The sequence below is a fragment of the Loxodonta africana genome, chromosome 22 (genome assembly GCF_030014295.1).
Source record: "Loxodonta africana isolate mLoxAfr1 chromosome 22, mLoxAfr1.hap2, whole genome shotgun sequence".
Lineage (NCBI taxonomy): Eukaryota > Metazoa > Chordata > Mammalia > Proboscidea > Elephantidae > Loxodonta > Loxodonta africana.
In genome coordinates, this window is record NC_087363.1 from 36,642,093 (window position 1) to 36,668,623 (window position 26,531).

Sequence of the window (26,531 nt, forward strand, 5' to 3'; positions counted from 1 at the left end):
ACTGGTGAAAAACAAGGCTTCAGGAACTGACAGAATACCAATTAAGACATTTCAACAAATGGCTGCAGTGCTGGAGGTGCTCACTCATCTATACCAAGAAATCTAGAAGACAGCCACCTGGTCAACTGACTGGAAGAAATCCATACTTGTGCCCGTTCCAAAGAAAGGTGATCTAACAGGATGCAGAAATTATCGACCAATATCATTAATATCACACTGAAGTAAAATTTTGCTTAACATCACTCAAAAGCAGTTGCAGCAGTACATTGACAGGGAACTGCCAGGAACTGAAGCCAGATTCAGAAGAGGATGTGAAACAAGGTCTATCACTGCTGGTGTCAGACGGATCCTGGCTGAAAGCAGAGAAGACCAGGAAGATGTTTCCCTGTGTTTTATTGACTATGCAAAGTATCCAGCTGTGTGGATCATAACAAATTATGGATAACATTGTGAAGAACAGGAATTCCAGAGCACTTAATTGTGCTCCTGAAGAACCTATACATAGACCAAGAGGCAGTTGTTCAAACAGAACAAGGTGATACTGTGTGGTTTAAAATCAGGAAAATTCTGCATCAGGGTTGTATCCTTTTACCATACCTATTCAATCTGTATGCTGAGCAAACAGTCCAAGAAGCTAATGAAGAAAGTGGCACCAGCGTTGGAGAAGACTCACTAACAACCTATGATATGCAGATAACACAGCCTTGCTTCCTGAAAGTGAAGAGGGCTTGAAGCACTTACTGATGAAGATGAGAGATGACAGCCTTCAGTATGGATTACACCTCAACATAAAGAAAACAAAAGTCCTCACAAATGGACCAATAAACAACATCATGGTAAACGGAGAAAACACTGAAGTTGTCAAGGATTTCATTTTACTTGGATCCATAATCAACGCCCATGGAAGCAGCAGTCAAGAAATCAAATGACTTATTGCATTGGCAAACCTGCTGCAAAAGACCTGTTTAAAGTGTTAAAAAGCAAAGACGTCACTTTGGGGACTAAGGTGCGCCTGAACCAAGCCATGGTATTTTCAATTACCTCACCTGCATCAGCAAGCCAGACAAAGAATAAGGAAGACCGAAGAACTGACGCCTTTGAATTATGGTGTTGGCAAAGAATCTTGAATATACCATGGACTGCCAGAAGAAAATATAAATCTGTCTTGGAGGAAGTACAGCCAGAATGCTCCTTAAAATCAAGGATGGCGAGACTTTGTCTCATGTACTTTGGAGGGACCAGTCCCTGGAGAAGAACACCATGCTTGCAAAGGTAGAGGGTCAGCGAAAAAGAGGAAGACCCTCAATGAGATGGATCGACACACTGGCTGCAACAATGGGTTCAAGCATACCAAGGACTGTGAGGGTGGCACAGGACTGGGCAGTGTTTCGTTCTGTTGTACACAGGGTCGCTATGAGTCAGAACTGATTCGATGGCACCTAACAACAACAACATGCGCATGTAGGGGGAAATGAAGTACTCTAGCAAAGGCAACAGCAAGTGCAAAGGCTCAGAAGTGGAGAGTGTAGCTCCCCCAAGCTCATTCTAAACCAGGATTCTGAGCCCAAGACCTTCTGAAAGGCTCTCAGAGAACAGAGAGAGGGGGCTGGGGAGGGTCCCACCTACCTGGGTTCCTGTTCTCATTCGTGTGATGGGGGCTCGGATCCTCACCGCCTGGAGAAGCAGCACTTCCACCTCCACACGATCCTAGGAAAAAGCCTTTGGGGCTCAGGCTGGCTGGTGGGGAAGGACTTTGTGCTAGAGATGGGTGATTTTGGAAGGGACCCCTCCAAGGGAAGGAGGCTTCTGCTGAGGCCACCTCAGGGTCACATGGCTAGAAGGTACCCACAGGCTGCCCAGCATAAAGCTCATCCTGAGGCATCCTGGCCCCCACATGACCTGGGCTCTGCCTCTCTCAACCCCTGGGGGTCCCAGCCTGGTCTTATGAGCCCACAGACCTATTACCACCAGCTGCTCCAGGTTAGCACTGCAGAGACTTGGGGGCAGTGACGAGACTGTTTTTCTCTAGGCTAAGCAGCCCTAGCTCCTCATAGGACACATCTCCAGACCCTCCGAACCCAAGTTCAGCCTCTTTCCTTGTCACTCTCAATGAGCAATGTACAGGCTGAATGCAGGATCCAGGCAGAGTCTGATTAGAGGAGACTTTATCTCCTCCTTCATTCTGAACTCTATATTCCCATTAATCTGTCCAAAGACTAACTTTATTGACTGCCTCACAGTGCTATTGATGGTGCTGAACTTGGACTACTAAAACCCTTAAGCCTTTTTCATATGTGCTTGTGCTGACCCCACCTTCTGTGCCTTGTGATCTGGGCTAACAGCTGGCACATAGTATGTGCTCAATTAGCATTCGTTCCCTTCCTTCCCTTTGTCATCCTCACTACTCAGGCTCCTTCTGCTGGTCCTGGCCTACCCTGCTAACTCTGACCTGGATCAGACAGATGTAGCTGGGAGCATCTGACTAGAATCACATGCTAGGTCCTGGATAAGGGGCCACAGGCTGAGCCCCCACCTGCCTGGGTCCGTGCCTTTCGGATGGAGCTGGTAGTACAGCCCTTCCATCTGCCAAAGGGCACTGGGGCCTTTCTCCAGCAGTTCTCCCAACTCACCAGATGGGAGACCCAGAGGGAGGTGGCCCTCCAAGGTCAGACCACAAAGAGGAGAGGCGGATGGGAGGGAAAACGTATGACTTCGTGTCCCTTTGGCTCTTTCAGCCACCTGGGCTCCCCGGGAAGAGAAAAATGAGTCTGTTCCTGAGGCCTCAACCCTTTCTTTAGGGACAAGATGCAGGGCCTCCTGTCGTGCTTAGTTTTATCTCCAGGGTACCCAGCTGCACATTGTTGCACGCCACAGAGAAGATTTCAGCATTTCCAGAGCTTTCTTGTTGTCTTTACTAAATCAATACACAGAATCAAGGTGTCCACCTCAGCAATTCAAAGAGACTTTGTGGTTTAACTGGGACACTTGGAGGCGGACACAAAAACTGCTGGAAAAGGGAAGAAATCGATGGACTCAATGTCAGATCAAAGTCAACTGCAGAGAACACAGCCGTACGCACTTCTTCTCCAGGCCAACCCATGCAGCTTCCCGGGCACCCTGGGCTTCAGTGCTCTGAGCTCAGAGGTGCTCACAGATGGCTTTCAGAGCACAGGTTCTGAACGTGGACTGGGACGCCGGCACTCTGAAAAATTACTTGTCCACAGTCACATTGTTGCTGTTCGTTGCTGTCAAACTGATTCTGACTCATGGCAACCCCATGTGTGCAGAAGTGAATTGTTCCATAGGGTTTTTAATGGCTGCGGCCTCTTGGAAGCAAAGTGCCAGGTCTATTTTCCGAGGCACCTCTGGGTGGGTTTGAACCACCAACCTTCTGGCTAGTAGTCAAGTGCTTAACCATTTGCGCCACCCAGGGAGCTACAGACACATTATATGAAGGGAAATGTTGGTTTTGCTGACCAAGCTTTGGTGTGGCCGTGAGCGGGGTCCACGGAGCAGCCTTTCCGGAGATGCTGTCGTGCTATAGGCAGAGGATGTTTGGGAGCAACTGAGCGCCCTGACGCCCTTCTCGGGATGTGGGAAGGGTCCTCCCACCTCCTTTCCAGAGGAGCAAAGAAGGTGTAAGTGTCAGATCTTAGGGACGCCAACTTCCACCTGCTTGGGCTCAGTCCCACTGAGGAGGGGCCGGGAGACCACTTAGGGAGATGCCTCCCCTAATTCAGCCTTCTAGTGTCTCTGCTGACCTGTAAAGGCAGTTAGAAACGTCCCCCATGCCAGCAAAGAAGCTTGGGAGATGACTTAATCTCTGGCTGAGCAAAAGCTGTCAGTGGCCGACTCAGGTTTTCTTTTCCCCTGGGAGTACACATCCAGGTCTGAACTGCTGTTTTTCAACGATCCATGGGAAAGTCGTCGAGCCCAAGCACACTTCTGATCGCACACACGATCCACAAAGTGTGCCAGGGCCGGGAGCATCCCCTCCTCCACCCCAACATCTTCAAGCCCTGCTTGAGCCAAATGCACAGAAGGAGCCGGAGCTCTGACGTCAGGCTCCTGAAGCTGCCACGCGGGGGCAGTCCCTTATGCCCTGAGCCTCAGACCCCTCGCCTGCACTGGAGGTAACAAGTGAAAAGCACAGGGAGGTTATGAGGGCTGAACGAGATGGAGGTGAAGGGCTCAGTACAGTGTCTGCCAGCACAACCATGGTCATCCTTGCAAACCAGATGTCCTGGGGTAGGGGAGGGGCTGGAGAGCACGTCCCGTGGGGAGGAGCTGGAAGAGTGGGGGTGACAGCCTGGAGCAGAGCAGCCTTGGGGGCCCAGGTGCTGTCCCATGTCACAGGGCTATCCCAGGCAGGGCTACAGGCAGGGGTCAGACATGGACAGAACCAGGATCCCCCAGAGGGGGTGGTCACTGAGAGGTAGGTCCTAAATCTGATAACAGGGCTGTCTCCCTTCGCAGCTGACGAGCATATACCAGATGGCCCAGGGGTAGTAGGCACTACACGCAGAGGTATGGAGGGCGGGTGCTTCGCTCCTTGGGCAGGTGCTGAAGGCACCCCAGCCCTGACATCGGCTCTCCCTACCTGAGACACTACGACGACCTTGCCTGTCTCAGCGTCCACAGCCTGCACGACGCCCGTGACGGTGCCATTGCCCACGGCGAGACCCTGCACCAGCCCAGTGCTGCTCACCAGTGCCACGCTCTCATCGCTGATGGAGAACAGGATGTTGGACTGAGGCTGGGGGCCGCCCTCCGAGGTGATCTGGAGTGATGGGTAATAGCAGCACTCAGTGCTGCCTCCAGGTCGGCCGCACCAGTGGGCGCTCTACCAAACCCCAGAGGGAGAGGGTGGGGGGCAGGCAGACTAGGCCAGGACCACGCCACTCACCTGGCCAAGGGTGGGTGTGGGGACAGGGGCCATCTCTTGGCTCTTACCTGCATCGTGGCCCCAATGATTAGGGTCACCTTCCTGGGTATCAACCTGAACGGGGGAAAGACCTGGGTGTGGAGACAAGAGAGAAGGGGGCCATTGTGTCCCAAGTTCACACTTGACTTTTATAAGGAGAGGGAGACAGGATGCAACAAATCCCTTGGCTCTGACGAGTGGCCTATAGGGCCTGGGGGCCTGGTGTCAACTCTGGGGGAGCCTGCAGGGCCGCTGGCTTGGCGACATGGGTGCCTTCGGCCAAGCGCCCTCACAGGATCCTACTCCCACCCACCAGGACCTGTGCTTCTCCACTTGCATGTTCTGCCCCCTGCAATCACAGGTTGTGACTGCACTCCATTTCACCACAGACGCAGAGCCCGATGAAAATAAGGACTTTGGCTCATCTGAATCTCATCTGAGAAGTCCCCTCGGAGCACTGGTGCTCAAAGCATGGTCCCCTGGGTGGCAGCAGCAGCATCACCTGGGAGCTTGTTAGAAATGCAAACCCTGCAGCCCTGCCTAGGACCTATGGACTCAGAGGTGGAGTCCTATAATCCGGGCTTAACAAGGCTTCCAGGTGATGCTGATGCGCATTAAAGTTTAAGATCCACTGCCTTCGAGATTTCCCCAACTTGAAGGGTTGGAAGGTTGCCTTTTTCCCAAATGTCTCCAGATCTCTACTGACAAACTGCCTTACAACAGCTCTCTGCTTCAACTCTCTCATCTTCTCAGACGAGGAAAGAGAGGTACAGGGGGCAGGAATGCGCCCAGGTGGGCGATCGGGGACGAGGATGTCCCAGCTCTGTAACAGGGAAAAGCCCCAACACCCTCCTCCTGCCCTCCTCCCCATTCCCTGCCCGGCAGGAGCTTCAGAAAGGCCTGTCGGGTGAGTGAGTGCCCAAGTCGGCCAGGAGGCTCTTTGTGTGTGAGGATTAGTCTTTGTAGGGCTGTGCTATTTATAGGCAGAGATGAATTCCTCATCACCAGGAGAAGAAAAGTGCACCTTCATCTAGAGACACAAATCATATCACACAGCTTAAGAACATGGCTTAACAGCACCTGCCAGCATCCACAATGACCAAGGTCCATGGAGGACCACAGGGTTTGATGCTGCTGCTGAAGGACCAACTTGGACATGACTTCCCAGCTGTCTCAGCCATGGCCTCTGGCTCCCGTCAACCCTAATGCCACATGGCAGCCCCAAGTCACACACGGAGACAAGGGCCAGGGACCTTAGGGCCTGCACTAGGGACCTTCCTCATGACCAGCTCCCTGGGTTCACACATCTCCAGTGACAGGCACCCCTGCCTCCCAGGTACTTGCTGCAATGCTTGTCAGAATGGACAGTGGGTAAGTTCCTCCCCACACAAGCCAAATCTACTGGGAGGTCCTGCCCAGCCATTGCTTTCTGGGGACAGTTCCTGTCTGTCCCCTTCACCCTGACACCACTTCAAAGCTTAAGGAATGCTCTGCCACTCTGCCATGTGACAACTCATTGCCCTGCTCTGAGCCACATTGTCCCCTCTGGTCACAGTCTAACTGTGCTGTCCCAGGCCCCCAGGACTGGGAAAAGCTGCCCTTTGAGCAAGGACACTGAGGGGCACAGATTTTCACATGGTCTCTCCACAGCAGCTTCCTGGACTGTACCTAAAATCCCCAGCCTATCCCAGTAAAAGCACGTCCCTGATCCCCACCCCCACCAAGCACATGCAGGCATATCCTGTGAAAAGGAGCTGTCTTACTTCGATCTGCTGTGGGGCCGAGTTGATTCTCTGTCCAGCTTTATCGGTCACGGTTGCGGTCAGGCTGGTCTGGCCAATGGCCACACCATGGACCAAGAACGTGGCAGTGTAGTGGTCGAGGGCTTCATCGAGGGCCCTGAAACAGAGGGAAGGGCTGGGCTTCTTACCCCAGGCACACCAGTTGGAGAGGTTGAAGTTGGGGTCACACGGTTCCCTGAGCCCCCCAACTCTGACCCCCAGGAGGACTCACACCAACGTGACAATCTGGGAGGCTGCTCGGAGCTTCAGGTCCATAAAGGCGAAGTACTTGGAAAGGAATGGCTTCTTGTAAAAGTCCAGCACGCGGACATAGGCCTTGACCGTCTTTCCAATCTCCACCTACAATGTGGTGGACGGAGATGTAGGTGTAGCTTTTGAATGACCAATTTCATCACCTGTGGTTCCCAACAACTTTCTAAGAAAGCACCACTGACCTCAAACCCATGGACCTGGGAACTGGGGGTGAGTCAACCCCAACCAACAAATGAAAACGGACTAAGTGTTTACAGTATACGAGAGCCTTAGGGATACTTGGATGCATAAATCACATTCCCTGCTCTCAAAGGGCTAACCATCTAGCTAGGGAGGTAAGACACAGCTGAGAACAGCAAGAGGCATGCAGTAGGAGCTCAATAAATGCTCACTGACCAAACAGCTGCTCGGAAATTCCCCTTTTCATTACAAACCGTTCTATGTGCTCTGGAAGATAGGAGCTGGAGGACAACCCTCTGTAAGCCTAGCTTCAATTACCACAGATATTGTGGAGTAATAGAAATTCCCTCTTTCACATGAAAGAAAAAGCTAGATCTGTTATTTATTCATTTTGGAGAAGTACTTGGCATTACTGTGTTTCACCGATGTGCCACTGAAACTCCCAAGAAGCCAAAACCAATCCTGGGGAGACAACTCATGCTCAGCCCAGGTCTGTGCCTGGCTGTTCTGTACCCACAGCAACTCAGGGACCGGGACCCCCCACCTCAAGGCTAATTCAGTGGCAGCTCCAAGCAGGATTTACAGCCAAGCTTTACGGATGCCACAGCGATGAGGAAATACCACATCAGAGGTTACTCTGCATCACCCACACTGAGCCGCAGAAGTAAAAGACGGCCCTACAGGCTCACAGCTCCTCAGGAGGGGGAGGAAGGAGACAAAAAACCAGGGAAAAAAGAAAACAGCTCCCATCTTCTTCCCAAGGGGGCTGAGGAGCACATCTACCCGTCACACACCTGGTTTCCACCAATCAGCTGAGGGGTCCCACCCCACAGCTCATACTAACCTTGTCAACCACCCGGACGTACAATTCCTGGATGTCTGAGATGGAAATTTCAGCCTTGGCCGGGGCAGGGAAAGCCAGACACAGGTCATGGATCATGACAGTGAGCGTACCCGGGAGCAGAGGGTGCACCTGGAACGCCAAAGGGGACATGGTTAGGTGGTGGGGGGCATAGGGGAGTATCTCTGAGTTCATCTCTGCTCCCAGGGTCTGCTGACCCCATCAGTATCATGGGATGCCATGTCTCAGGGGACCTTGGGCCAAGGTTTGGAGGTAGAAAAAAAAAAGAAAATCCTAACCAAGCATTGCTCTGCCCATGTCACTTCACGAGCCCCATTCCCAGCAAGGGGATAGGCTTGGAAGGTAAAATGTTAGGGCTGAGATGGGACTAAGCATTTATTTTAACATTGTACATCTTACAAAGGGAAGGGAATGAGCAGACAGCAGCCTTGGCACACAGCAACCTGGAGGCTGAGTGAGAATCCAAACTCAGGTTTCCATATGTCCTATTCCAACCACCTTCCCCCACAACTCCATTAATAGGAGAGCGTGGCATTGGCTCACCCAGTGTGAAACAGCAAGTCAGGTTTCACAGCATCTTGCTCTCCAGAGGATCTGCCTTAGAAGTCCCAACCTGAACTCGCAGACTCATAGAACCTGAGTTCAAACTTAGGAGGCCCCTCAAGCATAAGCTCTTTGAGTCTCAATCATCTCTACAACTCAGCTTTCTTTGAAGTAGAGCCCTCATAAGTGTACTGAGTGAATGAACAAATCTGAGCTACTGTGTTCCAGTCTTTTCACTGCCAAAGATCCCATTTTTAATCCTCTTCCTCCTTCTACCCTCTCCAGGGATCCCACCTTTAAAAGAATCGCCCCTCTAACAAACTGCATCATGACCACTCTCTCATGCTGCGGATGGCAGGCATTCACACATTGAACATTTGTCTACTTAAGATGGGTCTGCAGCAGCTTGTCATATTGCTTAGGCATGTACTTCAAATGGGTGGACCATGAAGCTGCGGAAGGCAGGGACAAGTCACAGAACTAGTGAGTAAGTCCAGCAGGGTGCCCCACACCTCTATCTGGACCTGGCTTTGTTGCTTTCTGTTTGTGGTCTTATAATCATGGTTTGTTTTGGCGGTGGCAGAGGAGGGGGGAAAGGGGAATGATGAGTACAGCAAGCAGCTCAGTATTTGAAAAGCCAGGATTTACGACCGCCTCACAAATGTCAAGAACTCGTAAAAAGGCATGAGGCTTCTTACTCAGAGGGGACAACCAACAGAATCCCATTACACCCAGGTGGAAACCCTTCAACGGATGCATCTGCTCTGAGAATGAAGTCCAAGTCCTCAACATGCCCTACAACGTCCAGCATGATCTGGCTCCTGCCTAGCACTCTAGCTTCTCTATAATCCACACTCCCTACTGTCCCAAGTGCCAGACATGCTGGCCTTCTCTTCGTTCTTCAAAGCCAGATAGCTCCCCTGGCCTTACAGTCTGCCTTAAAAATCTGGGACTCCTCTTCCTCCACCTTCACCTGGCTGGCTCCAACTCCCCCTTCAGACCTCAGCTTAAGTATCTTTCCTCAGAAAAGCATTCCCTGATCCCATACAGGTCGGGTTCCTTTGACACTCTTGCCTATTTCTCCTGGGGGCAGCCATCACCATTGTAATTAAACCTTAAGGCAGACGGGTGCCAAGTGTCTCCCCTCCCTTCAGGCTGTCAGGAACCCTCCCACACCCTCAGGATTGAGCCTAGGGTCTGCCACATAGTAATCAGCTGCCATCGAAGTGATTCCAACTCATGGCAGGCCCTGGTGTTACACAGCAGAACTGTGCCTCATAGGGTTTTCGATGGCTGGATTTTTAGAAGCAGATAGCCAGGGCTTTCTTTTGTAGCATCTCTGTGGGGACTTGACCCTCCAACCTTTTGTTTAGTAGCCTAGTTCATTAACCATTTGCCCACTCATGGGCTCCTACAGCCCCCAGTAAACATGTCCTGATTAGATAAGTGAACCAGGGCCACCCCCGAGTAACTGGATAAATGCCAAGAAACGTGATGCTTCAGCATGTCTGGCTTTACAGGGAGTAACACTAGTTTTGTTACGACTTAGAAATTCTGAAATACTAAGCCTGCAAACCCCAAGTACTCATCTATTTGCATAGTGCTGATTCTGGTCCACCCCTTCAATGTACAGATGGGGAAAGTGAGGCTCAGGTGGAATGGGAACCTGCCCTTGGTTACACAGCCATGAAGGGGCAGAGTCGGGGAGGAGCCCGGGTGTCCTAGCTCCTGGTTTACAGTGTCTTCAACCATGCACTGCCACATCCCTGGGGGAAGGCTTGATGCCTCCAGCAACCGGAATGAAGCCACTGGCTGTCGGGGAGCAAAGGGGCTGGTAGGAAGGGGCCAAAGCCCTCGGTAGGCTGAGGGTGGAAGTGCTGGTGGGTAGCAGCTGGGCTGAGCTGCAAGCTCTGCCTGGATAATTGAGCTCCAGGGCACACCCACTCAGATGAAGTGGCCTAGGTTATTTCACACAGTGACTTAAAGCAGATTAATAAAGACCCCAGAGTGGAAATCATGCTCACACTCCAAAATGATGGCTGTGTAATTCAAGCCGTCACCACGACAGCCTGCTATTAAACACAGGCTGAGGAACAGTCTGGGAGCCACCAGATCTCCGATTCTGCCGAGGACAATTCGCCCTGGCTTATTACATTCCCAAAGAAAACTCATTTAAAAATTGCAGAGAGAAATGAAGGCTTTCTTTGAGAACATAATTTGAGGCTCCGATTTGATACTCCCGCAAAAGTTGCTGCTGTCAGAGCTGGCAAGTCCTTAACAATGCAAAGAAATCACAGGTTGCACCTCCTGCCATCAGACCCACGCAGGAGAAGAAAGGGAAGGCTTTCTCTTCTTTTTTCTCTTCTTGAAAAGCACCATTTTGCACATTTTAAATGACACAAAATGGCGGTGGGGAAATCAATTCCTCTCCCACTTGATTTCCTAGAGAATGGACGTCCAATCGTATTCCAGATGACAGAAGTGAGGTGGCACCAGGCTGCCATCTACGGAGGGCCTCAATGGCCTGGCCTGCCCCATACGATTATATAAGCCAGTTGCTGTCAAGGCAACGCTGACTCACAGTGACTCCACGTGTTTCACAGTAAAACTGTGCTCCATAAGATTTCCAACGATAGATTCTTCGGAAGTAGATTGCCAGGCCTTTCTTCTGAGGTGTCTCTGGGTAGACGTGAACCTCCAACCTTTCAGTTACCAGCTGAGCACTTAACCGTCTGCACCACCCAGGGACTCCATATGTTTACATAATGCAATCCTTCAATCCCCATAGCAATTTTTAAGGGCGAGCTCATTACGGCCATCCTGGAGATGAAGAAACTGTGCTTGGGGAGAGGAGAAGGCTTGCCAGCCAGCCAGTGGCAGGGTGGGGATTTGCATCCACTCCAAATCTAGAAGCTTCACGCATCTATCACACCAACCTCCTTCCCTAAGGGTCTGGGGCCCACTTGCGAGTCGGTGCCCAGAATGCATTCTAATTTCTAAGTGTTGAAGGTGCCACCCGAGAATGTCAGCGGATGCCGGGCCGAAGGGAAAGTCCTGTCATCTGCTCAGAGATGATGAATGCATTACTGCTCCTCATTAAGACACTGTGAGCCAGGCCCCAGGCAGCTCTCCTGCTGCACGCTGAGACCGCGACACCCCTTCACACCCGCTGGGCCTGAGAGCTCCCTGAACTTAGCTCGGTGCCCCACTTCCGGGGCCCCATCACACTCCAGACTTGTCCCTCAGCAGGTGGAATCTGTAGAAGGGCAAGGACCCCACAAAGCTTTCCAAATGCCACTGGAACCATCAGCTTCCAGGCCTTGCCAGGAGAGAGTAGAATCTGTGGTCCTGATGAGGAGCCCATGGCGGCCAGTGGGGTTGATGCTGAGCCCACGTGAGTGTCCCAGGCACTGAGGAGGGTTCTGGCTGGGGATGGCGTGCCATGGTTCATACCCTGCAGCTGCCTCCTACTAACCACCTCCTCCCCTCTGGAAGGTATGTGCCCTTCCCATTACTCTGCTTCCTCTTGTGTGAAATGACACCATTACAGACCTCCAGAGGCGTAACTTAGGCATAGCAGGTAGGGTGTGCGCCCTGGGTGCTGCTTGAGGAGGGGCGCTAATGAGCAGTTTCTCCTGGCCATCGCAGTTTCCATCGCCGACTGTGAGAGATCATTCAGCAATTTAAAACTAACTGCCATAGGCGCTGCTTTCTGTAGATACACCCCTGCAGACTATGCTTCCTCGGATACCGGAGCCTGAGATACAACCACAGTTCCCAAGAGCTGGGCCTGTGGCTGGTGTAAATCCCCAGTGCCTACAACAGAGCCAGGCACTCAACAGGTGCTCAGTCTTTGCTGAGTGAGTGAGTTAACGAACGCTGGGAGGTACTCAGCACACAGTAAGCCCCCTCCTCTGCTCTGATAGCTGTACGGGTTCTATTTGAAGGTTTATTCTGAAACGCAAAGAGCTGCTGAGAAGAAAACCTAAGTTTGAATCAGGTAAGAACTCCGATTTGCACGTCAGCCAAAAGCAAAATAAAGGCCCCTGACAAAGAGTTTTGGGGGCTATGTGAGCAGGCTTAATCACAGCCCAGAGCAGTCCTCAGTGCATTGTGTGGGCATAATAACCTACACAGCAGCCCTCTGTGTGAGCACCATGGTTCCTTCCAAGATGTGCGGAAGCCGAAACACACCCATGAGCCACGCTTGCCTCCTGAGTGTGTATCAATAGGAAAGAAAGACACATTTTCTATGAGCTAATTGAAGAACTGTTGTGGGCTTTCTTGTCTCTGTGATTAAGGGAAATGAGAATGTGGCTAATTAGCAGCTGGAAAATGCCAGAGAAATGTGTAAACGTCCTTCAGAAACAACCATCTGAAAAAGCTGCTAGGACCTGTCACAGATTATCAACGCTTCATGGAGAATGCTCCCTGCAGGTTGTAGAAGGGGGAAATGGAACCAGAAGCCAACTTCCACTTGCCGCTGCAATGGACTTTGGCACAGGCTCGAAATTAGGGGGAGCAGAGACCCGAGGGGTCAAGGTACCTCCCCAGAGCCTTCCAAAGCAAAAGCAATCCTCATGGGCTGGCCATGCTTGCAATGTGGCACCCCGACCCCCTCAGTAAGAGCCCAAGGAAAAGGTGAGATGTGGTCAGGCCAGAGGCCAGTCTACAATCTAGAGAGAGAATTGTTGTAGTTCTACCTGATCGCTCTTAACTTCAGGCTCTTATTTTTAAAATGGGGACAATAATACTTGCCTTGACTCAAGAATTCTAGAATCTACTGTTGACAGGAACTGCACTGAGCTAATCCTAGATTGCAGTGCTTTAGGATTGAACAGGGGGCTTATAGGCCTCCTGGGGAAACTTCACACTGATGCTTGAATTCTGTCTTGAGTATTCAGACAAGTTTCCCAGCTTCTGCTTGAATGCTTCCAGTGACAAGGTGCTCACTACCTATCCAAAAAACCAAAACCAAACCCGTTGCCGTCGAGTTAATTCTAACTCATAGCAACCCTACAGGACAGAGTAGAACTGTTCTATAGGGTTTCCAAGGAGCGGCTGGTAGATACAAACTGCCAACCATTTTTGGTTAGCAGCTGAGCTCTTAACCACTGTGCCACCAGGGTTCATTACCTATGAATCCAAAACCCATTGCCATCAAGTTGATTCTGACTCACAGTGACCCTACAGGACAGAGCAGAACTGCCCCATGGCAGCCTAGTCTACCACTGACTCTTGGGACTTTCCGTTCTTGGCTAAAAGACCTTTCTCTGGCCACAGGTCTGCCCTCAGGGCTTATACAAAGTGATAGGTACAACATAAGATATGTGTGGAAGGGTTTCCAATTATTGTCAGCACTATACACATTTTTCCTAACTTGAAACTTCCCTCTTCTTGATAATAGGGGAGTTATTTTTAATCTCTAAATGTAAAGCAAAAACAAGCTGTGTGTCAAGCACTCAGAATTATTTATGGTTTGAGGTTTTCCTTTTAATGGGAAGGATTTGACAGTGAACACTTACTTACATGGTAGAAGAAACAGGTGGGGAATTATTCTTTCTCTTATAAAGGAATAAAAATGCTTGGGGGAGAGCTTCCTTGGGTCTTGGGCTTCTAGCAAACCTAAGCTCCTTCCAACAAGGCACATTTGTTCCCAGGTGCTAAGGGGATGTTTTCTCTTGCTCTGATTTACAGTGATCCCTAAGAGGCCCTGCCTCTGAGAAAAATGGGTGTGTGGTGACCTCCTCACGTTTCTCTGAGGGACTGCGCACTGTCAAAAAGCACGCCCTCAACACCACAGCCAAAGACCAAGGCCGAAAACTGGGTGCCTGGTCAGGCTGAATGCAAAGCACTAACCTGGTAGTTAAAACTTGAGAAAGGGGGTGTTTCACACAAAAACAGATTTCTAGTTTCTCTTGAAAAATCAGAAGATCTTGCCTCACAAGGCCTGCATCCCTACACATCAAAAACCATCCAGGGTTCCACCTCCATTCAGCCTGACCGTGGAAGGAGCTCTGCAGAACCTCTACCCAGTGAAACTGCTGAGAATTATAAAAAACAAAACAAAAACCACCATTACATCCCTAGAAAGCCACTGGAACTTGGTAAGAACTGTCAGAGTCTGTGGTATGTGAAATAGGACTCTGCTTACCCGCCCCCTCCCCCCAAACCCCAGCTAAGTGAGATGGAAACTCCACTGCAGACTGGCACATCCAGGAATACATGGCTCCCTCTTCCCAGCTCCCAGTCAGAGGGCTTTCTTGCTGGGACATCAGCATTTCTCATCCTGCCCTCAGCTACCTGTCACTGAGGCTACATTCCACAGGGTATGGCCAAGAAGTGGTGGCTCCCTTCTTCCATCCTCACTTATAGGACGAAGGTGGCTTCCTTTTCTTTGTGGGCACATTGCTGATGAGAATACTAGGGCCCCAGCTTGTAGGGCAGGGGTCCATACTGAGAGAGGCAAGAGAGAAGACCTGGGGCTGCTGATCCCTCTTACCTACCAAGCACTCAGCTCCTAAAGCCCAGGTGTCAGTCGGTGAGAAGCCTGCCATTGTCTCCATCTCCAGCACCAGAGCCTTGGCTCTGAGATTTTTCCCATGGGGAAAAGTGGGCCATCGAACACAGAGCTCCTAATTCCTCACTGAAGCAACAGGCTCTATTCACAACAGATTGTGGAGAAGTTCAATCCTAAGAGCTCTCACAAACACAGTAGAGGTTGTAGTGAAAAGTAACTGGGAGAACACTGATAAATTCATCGGAGACACATGCTAAACTAGAGGCCACAACTGGATCTCCATATGGGGAAAAGAATGAAGTTGGACCCATACCATGTATGACATATGAAAATTAACTCCAAATAGGTCAGTGACCTAAAGATAATAACTAAAACCGCAAAACTTAGATAAAGTATAGGGATAAAGCTTCGGAACCTAGTTTTTTACAACGGATTCTTAGATATGGCACCAAATATACTAGCAACCAAAGAAAAAATAAGTTTACTGGACTTCATCAAAGTTAAAAACTTTTGTGCATCAAAGGACTTTATCAAGAAAGTGAAGAGACAACCTACAGAATGGGAGAAAATATTTGGTAACCACGTGTCTGACAAGGGTTGAATATCCAGTGTATGTATATAGTCAGGAAACCCTGCTGGCGTAGTGGTTAAGTGCTATGGCTGCTAACCAAAGGGTCGGCAGTTCGAATCCACCAGGCACTCCTTGGAAACTCTATGGGGCAGTTCTACTCTGTCCTATAGGGTTGCTATGAGTCGGAATCGACTCGACAGCACTGGGTTTGGTTTTGGATATACAGTCAGCCATCCATATCCATGGGTTCTACATCCGTGGATTCAACCAACCATAAATTGAAAATATTTGGGAAAAAAAAAGTTCCAAAAGGCAAAACTTGAATTTGCCGCACGCTTAGCACTATGCTGAATCCAGGTGAATGAAGTGATGTGCCGGCATCCCCTGCTGTAGCCTCCCACATCTCACAGATCCTCAGTCACTCTCCAGCACTCCTTGTTTCAGCACTGTTCCCTCATTTCTCCTTCCTTCCTTCCTTGTGTTGTGTGCACTGTTTCCCCAACAACACAGTATAACAACTACTTACACAGCATTTACACTGTATTAGGTATTATAAGTAATCCAGAGGTGATTTAAAGTACACTGGAGGATGTGCGTAGGTGATATGCAAATACTATGCCATTTTATATAAGGGACTCGAGCATCTGTGGATTTGTGGTATCTCCTGGAACCAATCCCCCACGGATGCTGAAGGGGGACTATATAACGAATTCCTACCGCTCAACAACAAAAAGACAAAACAGTCCAGTTAAAAACCGGGAAAGTATTAAACAGATATTTCAAAGAAGGTGTACAAATGGCCAAAAGGACATGAAACATTATTAGTCATTAGTGAAATTAAAATCAAAATCACAGTGAGATACCACTTCATACACTAATATCTATTACGGATGCAAACGTCCTCAAAAAAAAAGCTAGCAAATCAAATCCAGCAACATAAAAAAAGATATGATACACTATGACCAAGTATTATTCATCAAAGGAATGCAAGACTAGTTGAACACTCAAAAATCAACTAATGCAAGACACCATAGTGATAGAATAAGAAACAAAACCACGTGATTATCTCAATAGATACAGCTAACATCATACTTCATGGTAAAAGACTGTATGCCTTCCCCTAAGACTAAGGAGAACAGTAGGATGACCTTTCTCACCACTCCTATTCAACACTCTACTAGAGGTTCAAGCAAGGGCAATTGGTCAAGAAAAATAAAAGGTATCCAGATTAGAAAGGAAGAAGTAAAACTATTTCCATCTACAGATGATATGGTCTTATATGTACATAAAATCCTAAGGAATTCACAAAAAACTATTAGCACTAATATGGAAGATTACCAAGGTTGCAGGATACAAGATCAATACACAAAAATCAATTGTATTTCTAGACACTGGCAATGAAGAATCCAAAAATGAGGTTAAGCATGAAAAAGAATAAAATATTTAGAAGTAAATTTAATAAAAGAACTAAAAAACTTATACTCTGAAAACTACAAAACACTGGAAACCCTGGTGGCGTATTGGTTAAGAGTTTGGCTGCCAACCAGAAGGACAGCAGTTTGAATCTATCAGGCGCTCCTTGGAAACCCTATGAGGCAGTTTTACTCTGTCCTATAGGGTTGCTATGGGTCAGAAGCGACTTGATGGCAACAGTTTTGGTTTTTGTAGAAAGTAATTAAAGAATATCTAACAAATAGAAAACATTCCCCGTTCATAGATCGTAAGACTTGATGTCATTAAAATGGCAATGTCATTGTTATTATTGTTAGCTGCCACTGAGTCATTTCCAACTCACGGTAATCCCACGTGTACAGAAGTGCTCCATGGTTTTTCAAGGCTGTGGCCTTTCAGAAGCAGAACACCTGGTCTGTCCTGAAGTGCCTTTTGGCTAATAGTCACATGCTTAACCACTTGGGCCACATAGGGACTCCTAAGATGGCATTACTACCCAATTTGTCTACAGATTCAATGCAATTGCTATCAGAATTCCAGATAGCTTTTTTTTTTAGAAATTGATCCCAGACATCATATAGAATTTTAAGGGACCCAGGTTAGCCAAAATAATCTTGGAAAAAAAAAAAAAGAAGAATAAAGTTGAAGGACTCATACTCACAGATTTCAAAACATACTAAAATCAACAGTAATCAAGACAAGTATGTTACTGGCTTAAGGATAGACATAAAATCAATGAAGCAGAATTAAGAATCCAAAAATAAACCCATTTATCTATGGGCAACAGGTTTTCAACAAGGGTGCAAAGACAATTCAACGGGGGAAACAACAATCTTTTCAAGAAATGGTACTAGGACAATGCATACCCAAAACCAAAACAAACTCGTTGCCATCGAGTCAATTCCGACTCATAGCAACCCTACAGGACAGAACAGAACTGCCCCATACGGTTTCCAAGGTTGTAATCTTTACAGAAACAGATTGCCACATCTTTCTCCAGTGGAGTAGCTGCAGGGTTTGAACCGCCAACCTTTTGGTTAGCAGCTGAGTACTTTAACCACTCCACCACCAGGATTCCTGGGACAATGGAGAGCCACATGCAAAAGAATGAAATTGGATCCTTACCCCACACTATATATAAAAATTATCTCAAAAAGGATGACGGGCGCAAATGCAAGAGCTAAAACTAGAAAACTCTTAGAATGAAACATAAGGGTAAATACACATGAACTTAAGGAAGCCTGGTGGCACAAACAGTTAAGCTTTTGACTGCTAACCGAAAGGTTGATGGCTTGAGCCCACCCGGCAGCTCTGCAGGACAAAGACCCGGCAGCAATACACTTCTGTAACAATTACAGCCAAGAAAATCCTATGCGGCAGTTCTACTCCATCACATGGGGTCGCTATGAGTCAGAATAGACTCAAGGCACCTAACAACAACATGAATGACCTTGGATTTGACAAAGAATTCACAGATATAATACCAAGAGCATAAGCAACAAAAGAAACAATAGGTAAGGTGGACTTCATCAAAATTAAAACTTTTGTGTTTCAAAGGATACCATCAAGAAAATGAAAAGACAACCCACAGGGTAGAAGAAAATGTTTTCAAATCTTATATCTGGTAAGGATTTGAATCAGGATTATATAAGGAATTTTTCCATTTGGCAATAAAAAACCAAATAACCAATTAAAAAATAAGCAAAGAATCTGAACAGACACTTTTCCAAAGAAGAAAACAAATGGCCAGTAAGCACAGGAAAGGATGTCAAGATCATTAGTCACCTGGGAAGTGCAAATCAAAACCACAGTGAGATTCGACTTCACACCTACTAGAATGGCTATAATCAAAAAGTTAGATGTATAAGTGCTGTTGAGGATATGGATACTAGAACCCTGATACACTGCTTGTGGGAATGTAAAATGGTACAGCCATTTTGGAAGAGTCTGGCAGTTCCTCAAACAATTAGACACAGAGTTACCATATGATCCAGCAATTCCACTCCTACATATATACCCAAGAGAGTTGAAAACAGATGTTCAAATAAAAACTAATATATGAATGTTTATAGCTGCATTAGTCATAACAGTCAAAAGGTGGGAAAAACCTAAATGTCCATCAACTGATGAATGGATAAACAAAACGTGGTATATGCACACAATGGAATATTATTCAACCATAAAAAGGAATGAAGTACTGATAAATACTACAACAGGGATGAACCTTGAAAATATACTCAGTGATACAAAAGACCACATATTATATGATCCTGTTCATATATGAAATAGCCGGAATAGGCACATGGGAAGACAGTCTTTATAAAAAACCAGTTTAGTGATTCCTTAGAGGGAACAGAGGGGTTTGGGAGGTAGACAGGTGATAGCTAAAGTGTATGATGTTTCTTTTTGAGGTGTTGAAAATGTTCTAAAATTGATTGTGGTGATGGCTGCATATAACTGTGAATAAACTAAAAACCACTGAATTGTACATTTTAAATGGGTGAATGATATAGTACGTAAGTTGTATCTTTGAGAAGCTGTTATAAAAACAGCAACAACAACAATTAAATCAACTAGCAGTGCACAGCACTGCCCCTTAGACATGGCCTGTGTTGTCCAGTTTGCCACAGTCTCCACCGCTCCCTGTTACCCCCCAACACTGAAGCAAAGTGTCAGGTGCCATTGAGCATGGCACTTTCGGGTATGTTCCTTATACCCTGCTTATTTCACTCACTCACTTTACACCTGCACCACCCTAGAAGTGGGACGTTTGTTTTGGTGACCCTGTGTTAAGACAGTGGATACAAAAAAATCAGCGAGATGGGACTTCAGGTAGTTATGGCTAAAAAAACCCTACACAGAGAGTAAGGGGACACAGGCTTGCTTTCTGGCTATGCCATGAATTCGCTGCACAACCACGGGCAGCTCCCCGGCTTTATTTCTGAGAGGCGACTCTGGGGCTAGGTTATTGCAAAGGTCAGTTCCAAGTTTAGCCTTCTCTAAAATCAGAGAAGTTGTTTAACGCCGTTGTTTAACTAGTGAGGACGCATCTGCATGAACCACGCAACACCCAAAGCCAAGGTGGGGCTCAGCCCGGAGGAGGCCTGCAGGCAGGGTGAGGTCTCTCAGTGCTCACACCAAGCACTGAGTCACCCCAGGCCTCTGTCAAGTCTACAGAAAGCCTGCTTTGGTGCTGGAATGACTGTGGCAGGCCTTGAGCACTTGGTAACCACCCCTTTAACAAAGGGAAGGCAGGGCTTAGGCTCAGAGAAGTCCAGGGGCAACAGCACAGCTGAAACTTCTAACGCCACTGGGGGCCAGGGTCTTAGCCGTTTTTGGCCACCTGCATTTATGACTCATGATAGCAGTTCTACACGTATGGTGGTGAGAGTTTCCTCTGAAATGCAGTTATTTTTCATGATTGCATAATAACCCATCATACAGCTTCTTGAACATTTTAGATATTATTTTTTTTTATGTTTTCTGTGTTCTTTTCCTTTGATGTAACTATAAAAAAAAAAAAACCACACCCGTTGCCATTGAGTCGATTTTGATTCACAGTGACCCCACAGAACAGAGTAGAACTGCCCCATAGGGCTTCAAGGAGTGCCTAGTGGATTCGAACTGCCAACCTTTTGGTTAGCAACTATAGCTCTTAACTACTAAGCTACCAGGGTTTTCCCTTGATATAAGACTATTAAAAAAATTTTTCTGTTGTTGCTTTTTAACAAGCCAAATGCTCTACATGAAGAAGATGGCCAAGTACAAGTAACCGCAGTCATTAAAACTAATCAGCCTACACAGCAGTGTGGGAAAAACAACACAGGATACAATAATTGACTTAAAAAAAAAAAAAAAGAATGCTAAGTCTTTCCAACCATAGCCACAGCTAAGTCAACGTTTTCAAGAATAGGGAGAGGATCAAGAAAGAAACGTGGAAAAGTAGAAAAAGGTGATACATCTTTAAAAAACAATTTTCTTTATGGTCGTTGTGATACTGTTGATAAAACAATATTTCAATCTTAATTAAAAGGCTGATTGAGGGGGTGAGGGGGATTCACTCTCTAGATAGTAGACACGGCTATTTTTGGTGATGGGAAAGGTAACACCGGATGAGGGTGAAGTGTGCACAGCTTGACGAAGGTAAACAATGTCACTAAAAAGTACAGAAGAAAAAAGGACCAGTTTGTAATCACCATGGCATATATAATTTCAAAACAATAGCAAAAACAACCCAAAAATATATGTGCAGGTATGTATGTATGTAGGCATATGTGTATAGACATGTATGCATGTGTGTATATACAGGTATATGGGTATGTATGTGCATCTATATGCCTGTATGTTGAACGTAGCCCATTAACCGCCGCACCACCCAGGGACTCTGGACAATCTAACCAAAACTAAAACCAAACCCAATGCTGTCGAGTCGATTCTGACTCATAGCAACCCTATAGGACAGAGTAGAACTGCCCCATGGAGTTTCCAAGGACTGCCTGGCAGATTCGAACTGCTGACCTTTTGGTTAGCAGCTGTAGCACTTAACCACTACTCCACCAGAGTTTCCAGACAATCTAAAGACCTTGCTAATTACAGTTTAGGTTATTAAGTGCCAGCTTTTGAAATAATTCATCTGTTAACCCCACAATGGCCCACATGAGGAAGGAGAATGATCGCCTGCCCTCACCGTGGCGATGCCCCTGGCCTCCTGGTAGGTCACCCTGACGATGTCTGCGATGCTGGTATTGAGGAAGAAGTAGCCAGAGCCTTCTCTGATGTGGAGTTCCACCTGTGAGAAGGAAGATATGGGAGGGGCTCAGGCCATGGTCCCGTGTGGACACTCAGGCAGTGTGGGGCAGGGAAAAGCTCTATCTACCTGGACTCCAGGGTGGTTGTAGATGGTCACTTCCTCCGGACTCACTCTCACATCTTCCACCAGAATCAGCTCGATGGAGGCCGACACCGGCACCAGAGGATCGTACTGCAGAGACAAAGCCAAAGTCATCAGATCTAGGCAGCCGGGGCCCAGCGCTGGGCTGCCCTGCAGGGCTCCCGTGGAGAGAGTAGACTTGAAGTCTTGTGTTCTGGCCTCACCCCAGGCCCCTGTCATTTCCTTGACACAAACCCCAATAACACCATCGTGCTTCTGGGCCCAGCTATAATTGGCACTTCCTCTTGGAGGTGTTCCTGGATCCCACCAAAGCCAAGTGAGTGGCTTCTTCCACGCTCATCAGAGAAGAAGGCTATCACCCTGTGAGGCCCCATGCGCCGTGCTGGGGATAAAGAGTGATTCTCACACATGTCCTAGTGACAGCTGATTTTACGTGTCAACTTGGCTAGGCTATGCTGCCCAGTGGTTTAGCCAGACAATATTCTAGTCGCTGTCATGGAGTAGCTATGCTGGGGCAAGGAGGCAGGCCCAGTGGGGAGGGGCATACGTGCACACAGGTAAGTGCGACAGTACAGGCGGTCCTTCGTCATGAGGGCAGGAGGCACAAGGAACTCACTGCAGAAGCAGTGTCTGTGTCCCAGGGCCCAGAGAACGCTCCCCAGAGGGACCAATATTTTAACTGGGACCAAAAGGGTCAAGGGGTCACCAGTGGAGAAAAGCCAAAGGAGGGCGGGGGATGGCATTCTAGGTGGAGGGAACAGCATGATCAAAGAGAGGGAACGGCATGTTCAAAGGCTCGGCAGCATGAAGCCCTGGCATACTGGGTGGGGTCTGTTAGGTGGGGTGTGGGGGCAGAGGTGGGCAGGCAAGCCTTGGCTGAGAATGAGGACATCTTCAACCTGAAGGTCCTGAGGGGCCACCAAAGGTGTGGGCTAAAACTGAGAAGTACAGTATCGGTTTGTGCCACGGATCACTCCAGTAGCCTGAGTGGAGGGCACATGGGGTGTGGATGCCTGAAGGCCTGGGGGGAAAAAAAAAAAAAGAGGCCCAAAATTCAGGTGAGCCCACACCTCACTCGCATTCAGAGCTCCTCCCAGTGAGAGGTGGAGGGCAGGAGCAGAGTGGTGAGCTGAGGGCTGTAGGCTTGTAGGTCACACGCGGGGCAGAATTTGAGCAGAAGCAAGACGAGTCTCCCGCCCCACCCACCAGTGGGCCCAGGAGATACCGGTTGCTTCACTCTGGCTGCGCTGAGGTGAGACTGCTGATAGCCCGTTGCAGTGGCAGAGACGGCCGCAGTTCCCGAAGCCTCATGCACCGAGATGGCCTGCAAACCTGAGTCCGGGTTGAGAAACTGGTGCGTGACTTTTGCTCCATTGCTGCCGTTGAAGCAGCCCCTCCCTCCTCCACAGTCTTAAGAATAGAATTTGTTTAGACCTGCCTGTACCATAAAAGTTCATGGACCCAGAGCAAACCTCCACAGAGCAACTTAGACGAGTTCGAGGTAACGGACTCAACTGTGGGCTACTCAAGGGTTTTGAAGGTGACATGGCACGAAGTAGCCCAGGTGTTGGAGGCAGGCAGATCCGCTCTGGAATCTGGGACTGGATACTAGCCTGGTAGGTGACCTAAGCCTCAGCTTCCCCATCCCTAATAGGAATTCCAATCCCTACCTCATACCATTTATGTGCTGGATTCAATGAGAACAGTGAGCTCGTGGGGCTCTCAACTTTTGTAATAAAGTTGATAAAGGCAGTGCCCAATTACAAGCCACCCCCCATACACCTGGCTGACACCGGCCTGCTCAGCACGCTTTTTGTTTGTTTGGGATTCTTACTACTCTCCTCTTCCTCCTCCCTGGGCCACCAAAGCTCGCCAGCCCTGCTCACCATGCAGCTTCTTCTGGCCACTCCCATCATCCTGGGACACCATTTGCATGGGCAGGCTGAGCTCAATGCTGGCCAGCAGTGGCCTAGTGGACTCCCACTGGATGCTCAGAGAGCTGAAGTTGTCGAATCTGCGGCCCTGTTGGTCGTAGGCAGCCAGGTTGAGCAGAGGGTTTCGGTGGTTGGAGACTGGGACCTGTAGGAAGGCAAGCATCAGATGCCATGCCACAGCCAGTAGTGGGCATGCCTGCTCTTTTTTATAAAATATTTTATTGTGTTTTTGGTAAAGGTTTACACAGCAGTTCAGGGTCCCATTCAAGAATTTCTTTACAGGTTGTTCAGTGACATTGGTTACATTCTTTACAATGCCTAAACATTCTCAATTATTTCCGTTCTGGTTTCATTAATCTAGTTTCTCTGCCCCTTTACATTCTCATCTTTGTTTTTAAAGTAATTGTTGACCCTTTGGTCTCATACAGATGATTGTTTAAAGGTGCACAGTACTCATGGATGATATTCTTTATTTTGTGAGTTAATCTGTTATTTAGCTTAAAGGTGACCTCAGGGGCTAGTTTTGGTTCAAGGTTTACAGAGCATCTCAGGACAGTAGTCTCGAACAGTCCTCCAGTCTCAACTGGTCTAGGAAGGCTACTGATTTTTTTTTTTTAGGCATCTGAGGTTATGTTCCATATTATTCTCTCATTCTATCAGGGTCCATCTATTGTGGCCCTGATAAGAGTATGCCTGCTCTTGACCACACAGTATGCCCTGGGCCCAGCCAGCTGCCTCTAGGTGGGTCTCGGGGGCTCATGGAGTCCTGATGACAGATAAGTCACTCTAACCAGTGCTTACTACTGCCCATCCATCAAGGCTCTCCATGGCCCTGTCCAACCTGGCCTCACTCCAGACCAATTTTGCCCCCCAGAGGACATGTGGTAATATCTGGAGATATTTTTTGATGGTAACACCAGAGCAGGGGGGTGAGTACAGCTACTGGCATCTAGTAGGTAGAGGCCAGGGATGCTACTTAACATCCTGCAGTGCAGAGAGTGTCCCCACAACAGAGAATGACCTAGCCCACAGTGTCAATGCTATCAAGGCTGGGAAACCCTGCTGCAGACCTCCCCCTGCAGCCAGTTTTCCTCTCCTTCTGCTCTCCCTCACCTCTAGAAACCCTTCCCATCCCCACAGCCCCCACATACCTAGCTCCTCCAGCAAGTCTTCCCTAGTGGTTTAGTTCCAATGCCAATTACAGCAACTAAAATTGCCCTGAGCCTTTCAGTTTGCAAAGCTCCTTTCAGAGTTGATTTCTCACCTGATCCTTAAAATACCCTAGTGAGGTGGGAGCTGTCATCTCTATGTTAGAGAAGAAGAAGGAGAGCGAGGCAGGTAAGGAAAGCAGCTCAGGAAAGGGACTCAGCCTGGGAGTGGCAGAGCGGATTCGGAGCCCGGGAACTCAGGTTCCAAACCCTGTCTTGTTACCTCAGACCATAAACTCTCACAGACTCACGGCGTTCATCCCCTTCCCTCCCTGACCACCTAGCATGGGAGCAGGAAGGGAGGGCAGCAGAGCAGAGAGGCTAAATGCTCAGGCATCTGAGCCCCGCAGCCTGGTACAGCCCCAACTCCCCCCTCACCACTGGGTAAGTCACTAACTCCCCTAAGCCTTCGTCCTCCCACCTGTGAAGCTGCAACCACACAGACTCTACCTCATGATTTTTTGGTGTGAAGCGGAATTGCGTGAGATCATCTTAAGGAGTATGGCCCATCATGAGCAAGCACTCAGGTAGAGTGTGTGGCCATGATTAGCACTACTTACAGATGTTTCCAGTTCTTCCCCCAGGCAAGGGCCCAGCAGGAAGGACTGTACTTCTCTGATCTGTGGGGTTAGTAGTGACTGCGTAAATTGCTTGGCCAGAGGAATGGGGCATGTGACTTGTGACAACTCCAGGTGGAAGCTTTAATGGCCAGATCATGATTTGCCAGGCTCCCTTTCTCTCCACTGTGGCAACTGGCCACATTCAAGATGGTGACCGCTCCACACCCAAGTCTCAGAATGAAGATAATAATGACATGATGCAGGGTCTCCCAGCCACCCCATGATGGACATGCCGCATGAGCCAGAAATGAACTGGAAGGCATTAAGCCTCTGAGTCAAGCCTAGCCTGTCCTGACTGCTACAGCCACCAAACTCCCCACCTCCACATAGAAACTCTTTCCCCATTTCGAACATTGCAACATAACAAGGGGTCGGCACAACCACCTGGGGAGACCAAGACTTTTATAATTATTTTTGACATGGGCTGGGAAGATGTGACTATCGGGCAGAGACCACAAGGAACATACTCTAGATGCCACGTTCCTTCCTCCAGATGCAAGCCTGCGTGGAAAACCAATGTTCTTCCCTTCCCCTGTTCCCCCACGGAAGGGCGTTAACACTGAGAAGAAGCATGCTCACAAGCTTCCTGGTCCTTCCAGTGGTCATTTGAGGCAACCATACTCTCCCCATTTTACAAATGGAGAGACTGAGGCTCAGGATGTTAGCAATTTGCACAAAGTCACTCAGGTTTAGGGGAGGAGCTCAGCTGGTCTGATTTGCAGGCCCGTGGCACCCCTGGCATTGTGGAGCCCTCCCTGATGCAGGTTCTACT

At 48.5% G+C, this 26,531-nt stretch overlaps 1 protein-coding gene across 1 annotated transcript in view; it reads right to left on the reverse strand.

The window, feature by feature from the left end:
- Nucleotides 1-26,531, reverse strand: part of NUP210 (nucleoporin 210) — a 110,075-nt gene that overhangs the window by 25,422 nt on the left and 58,122 nt on the right. The window contains exons 17-26 of the mRNA XM_064274813.1: nucleotides 23,884-24,076; nucleotides 23,223-23,329; nucleotides 21,983-22,087; nucleotides 21,794-21,895; nucleotides 8,003-8,131; nucleotides 6,938-7,065; nucleotides 6,688-6,823; nucleotides 4,954-5,016; nucleotides 4,601-4,780; nucleotides 1,627-1,707 (exon numbers count right to left, since the gene is read on the reverse strand). Of these exons, the coding sequence (XP_064130883.1) occupies nucleotides 1,627-1,707; nucleotides 4,601-4,780; nucleotides 4,954-5,016; nucleotides 6,688-6,823; nucleotides 6,938-7,065; nucleotides 8,003-8,131; nucleotides 21,794-21,895; nucleotides 21,983-22,087; nucleotides 23,223-23,329; nucleotides 23,884-24,076 (1,224 nt within the window). The remainder of the gene's footprint in view (nucleotides 1-1,626; nucleotides 1,708-4,600; nucleotides 4,781-4,953; nucleotides 5,017-6,687; nucleotides 6,824-6,937; nucleotides 7,066-8,002; nucleotides 8,132-21,793; nucleotides 21,896-21,982; nucleotides 22,088-23,222; nucleotides 23,330-23,883; nucleotides 24,077-26,531) is intronic.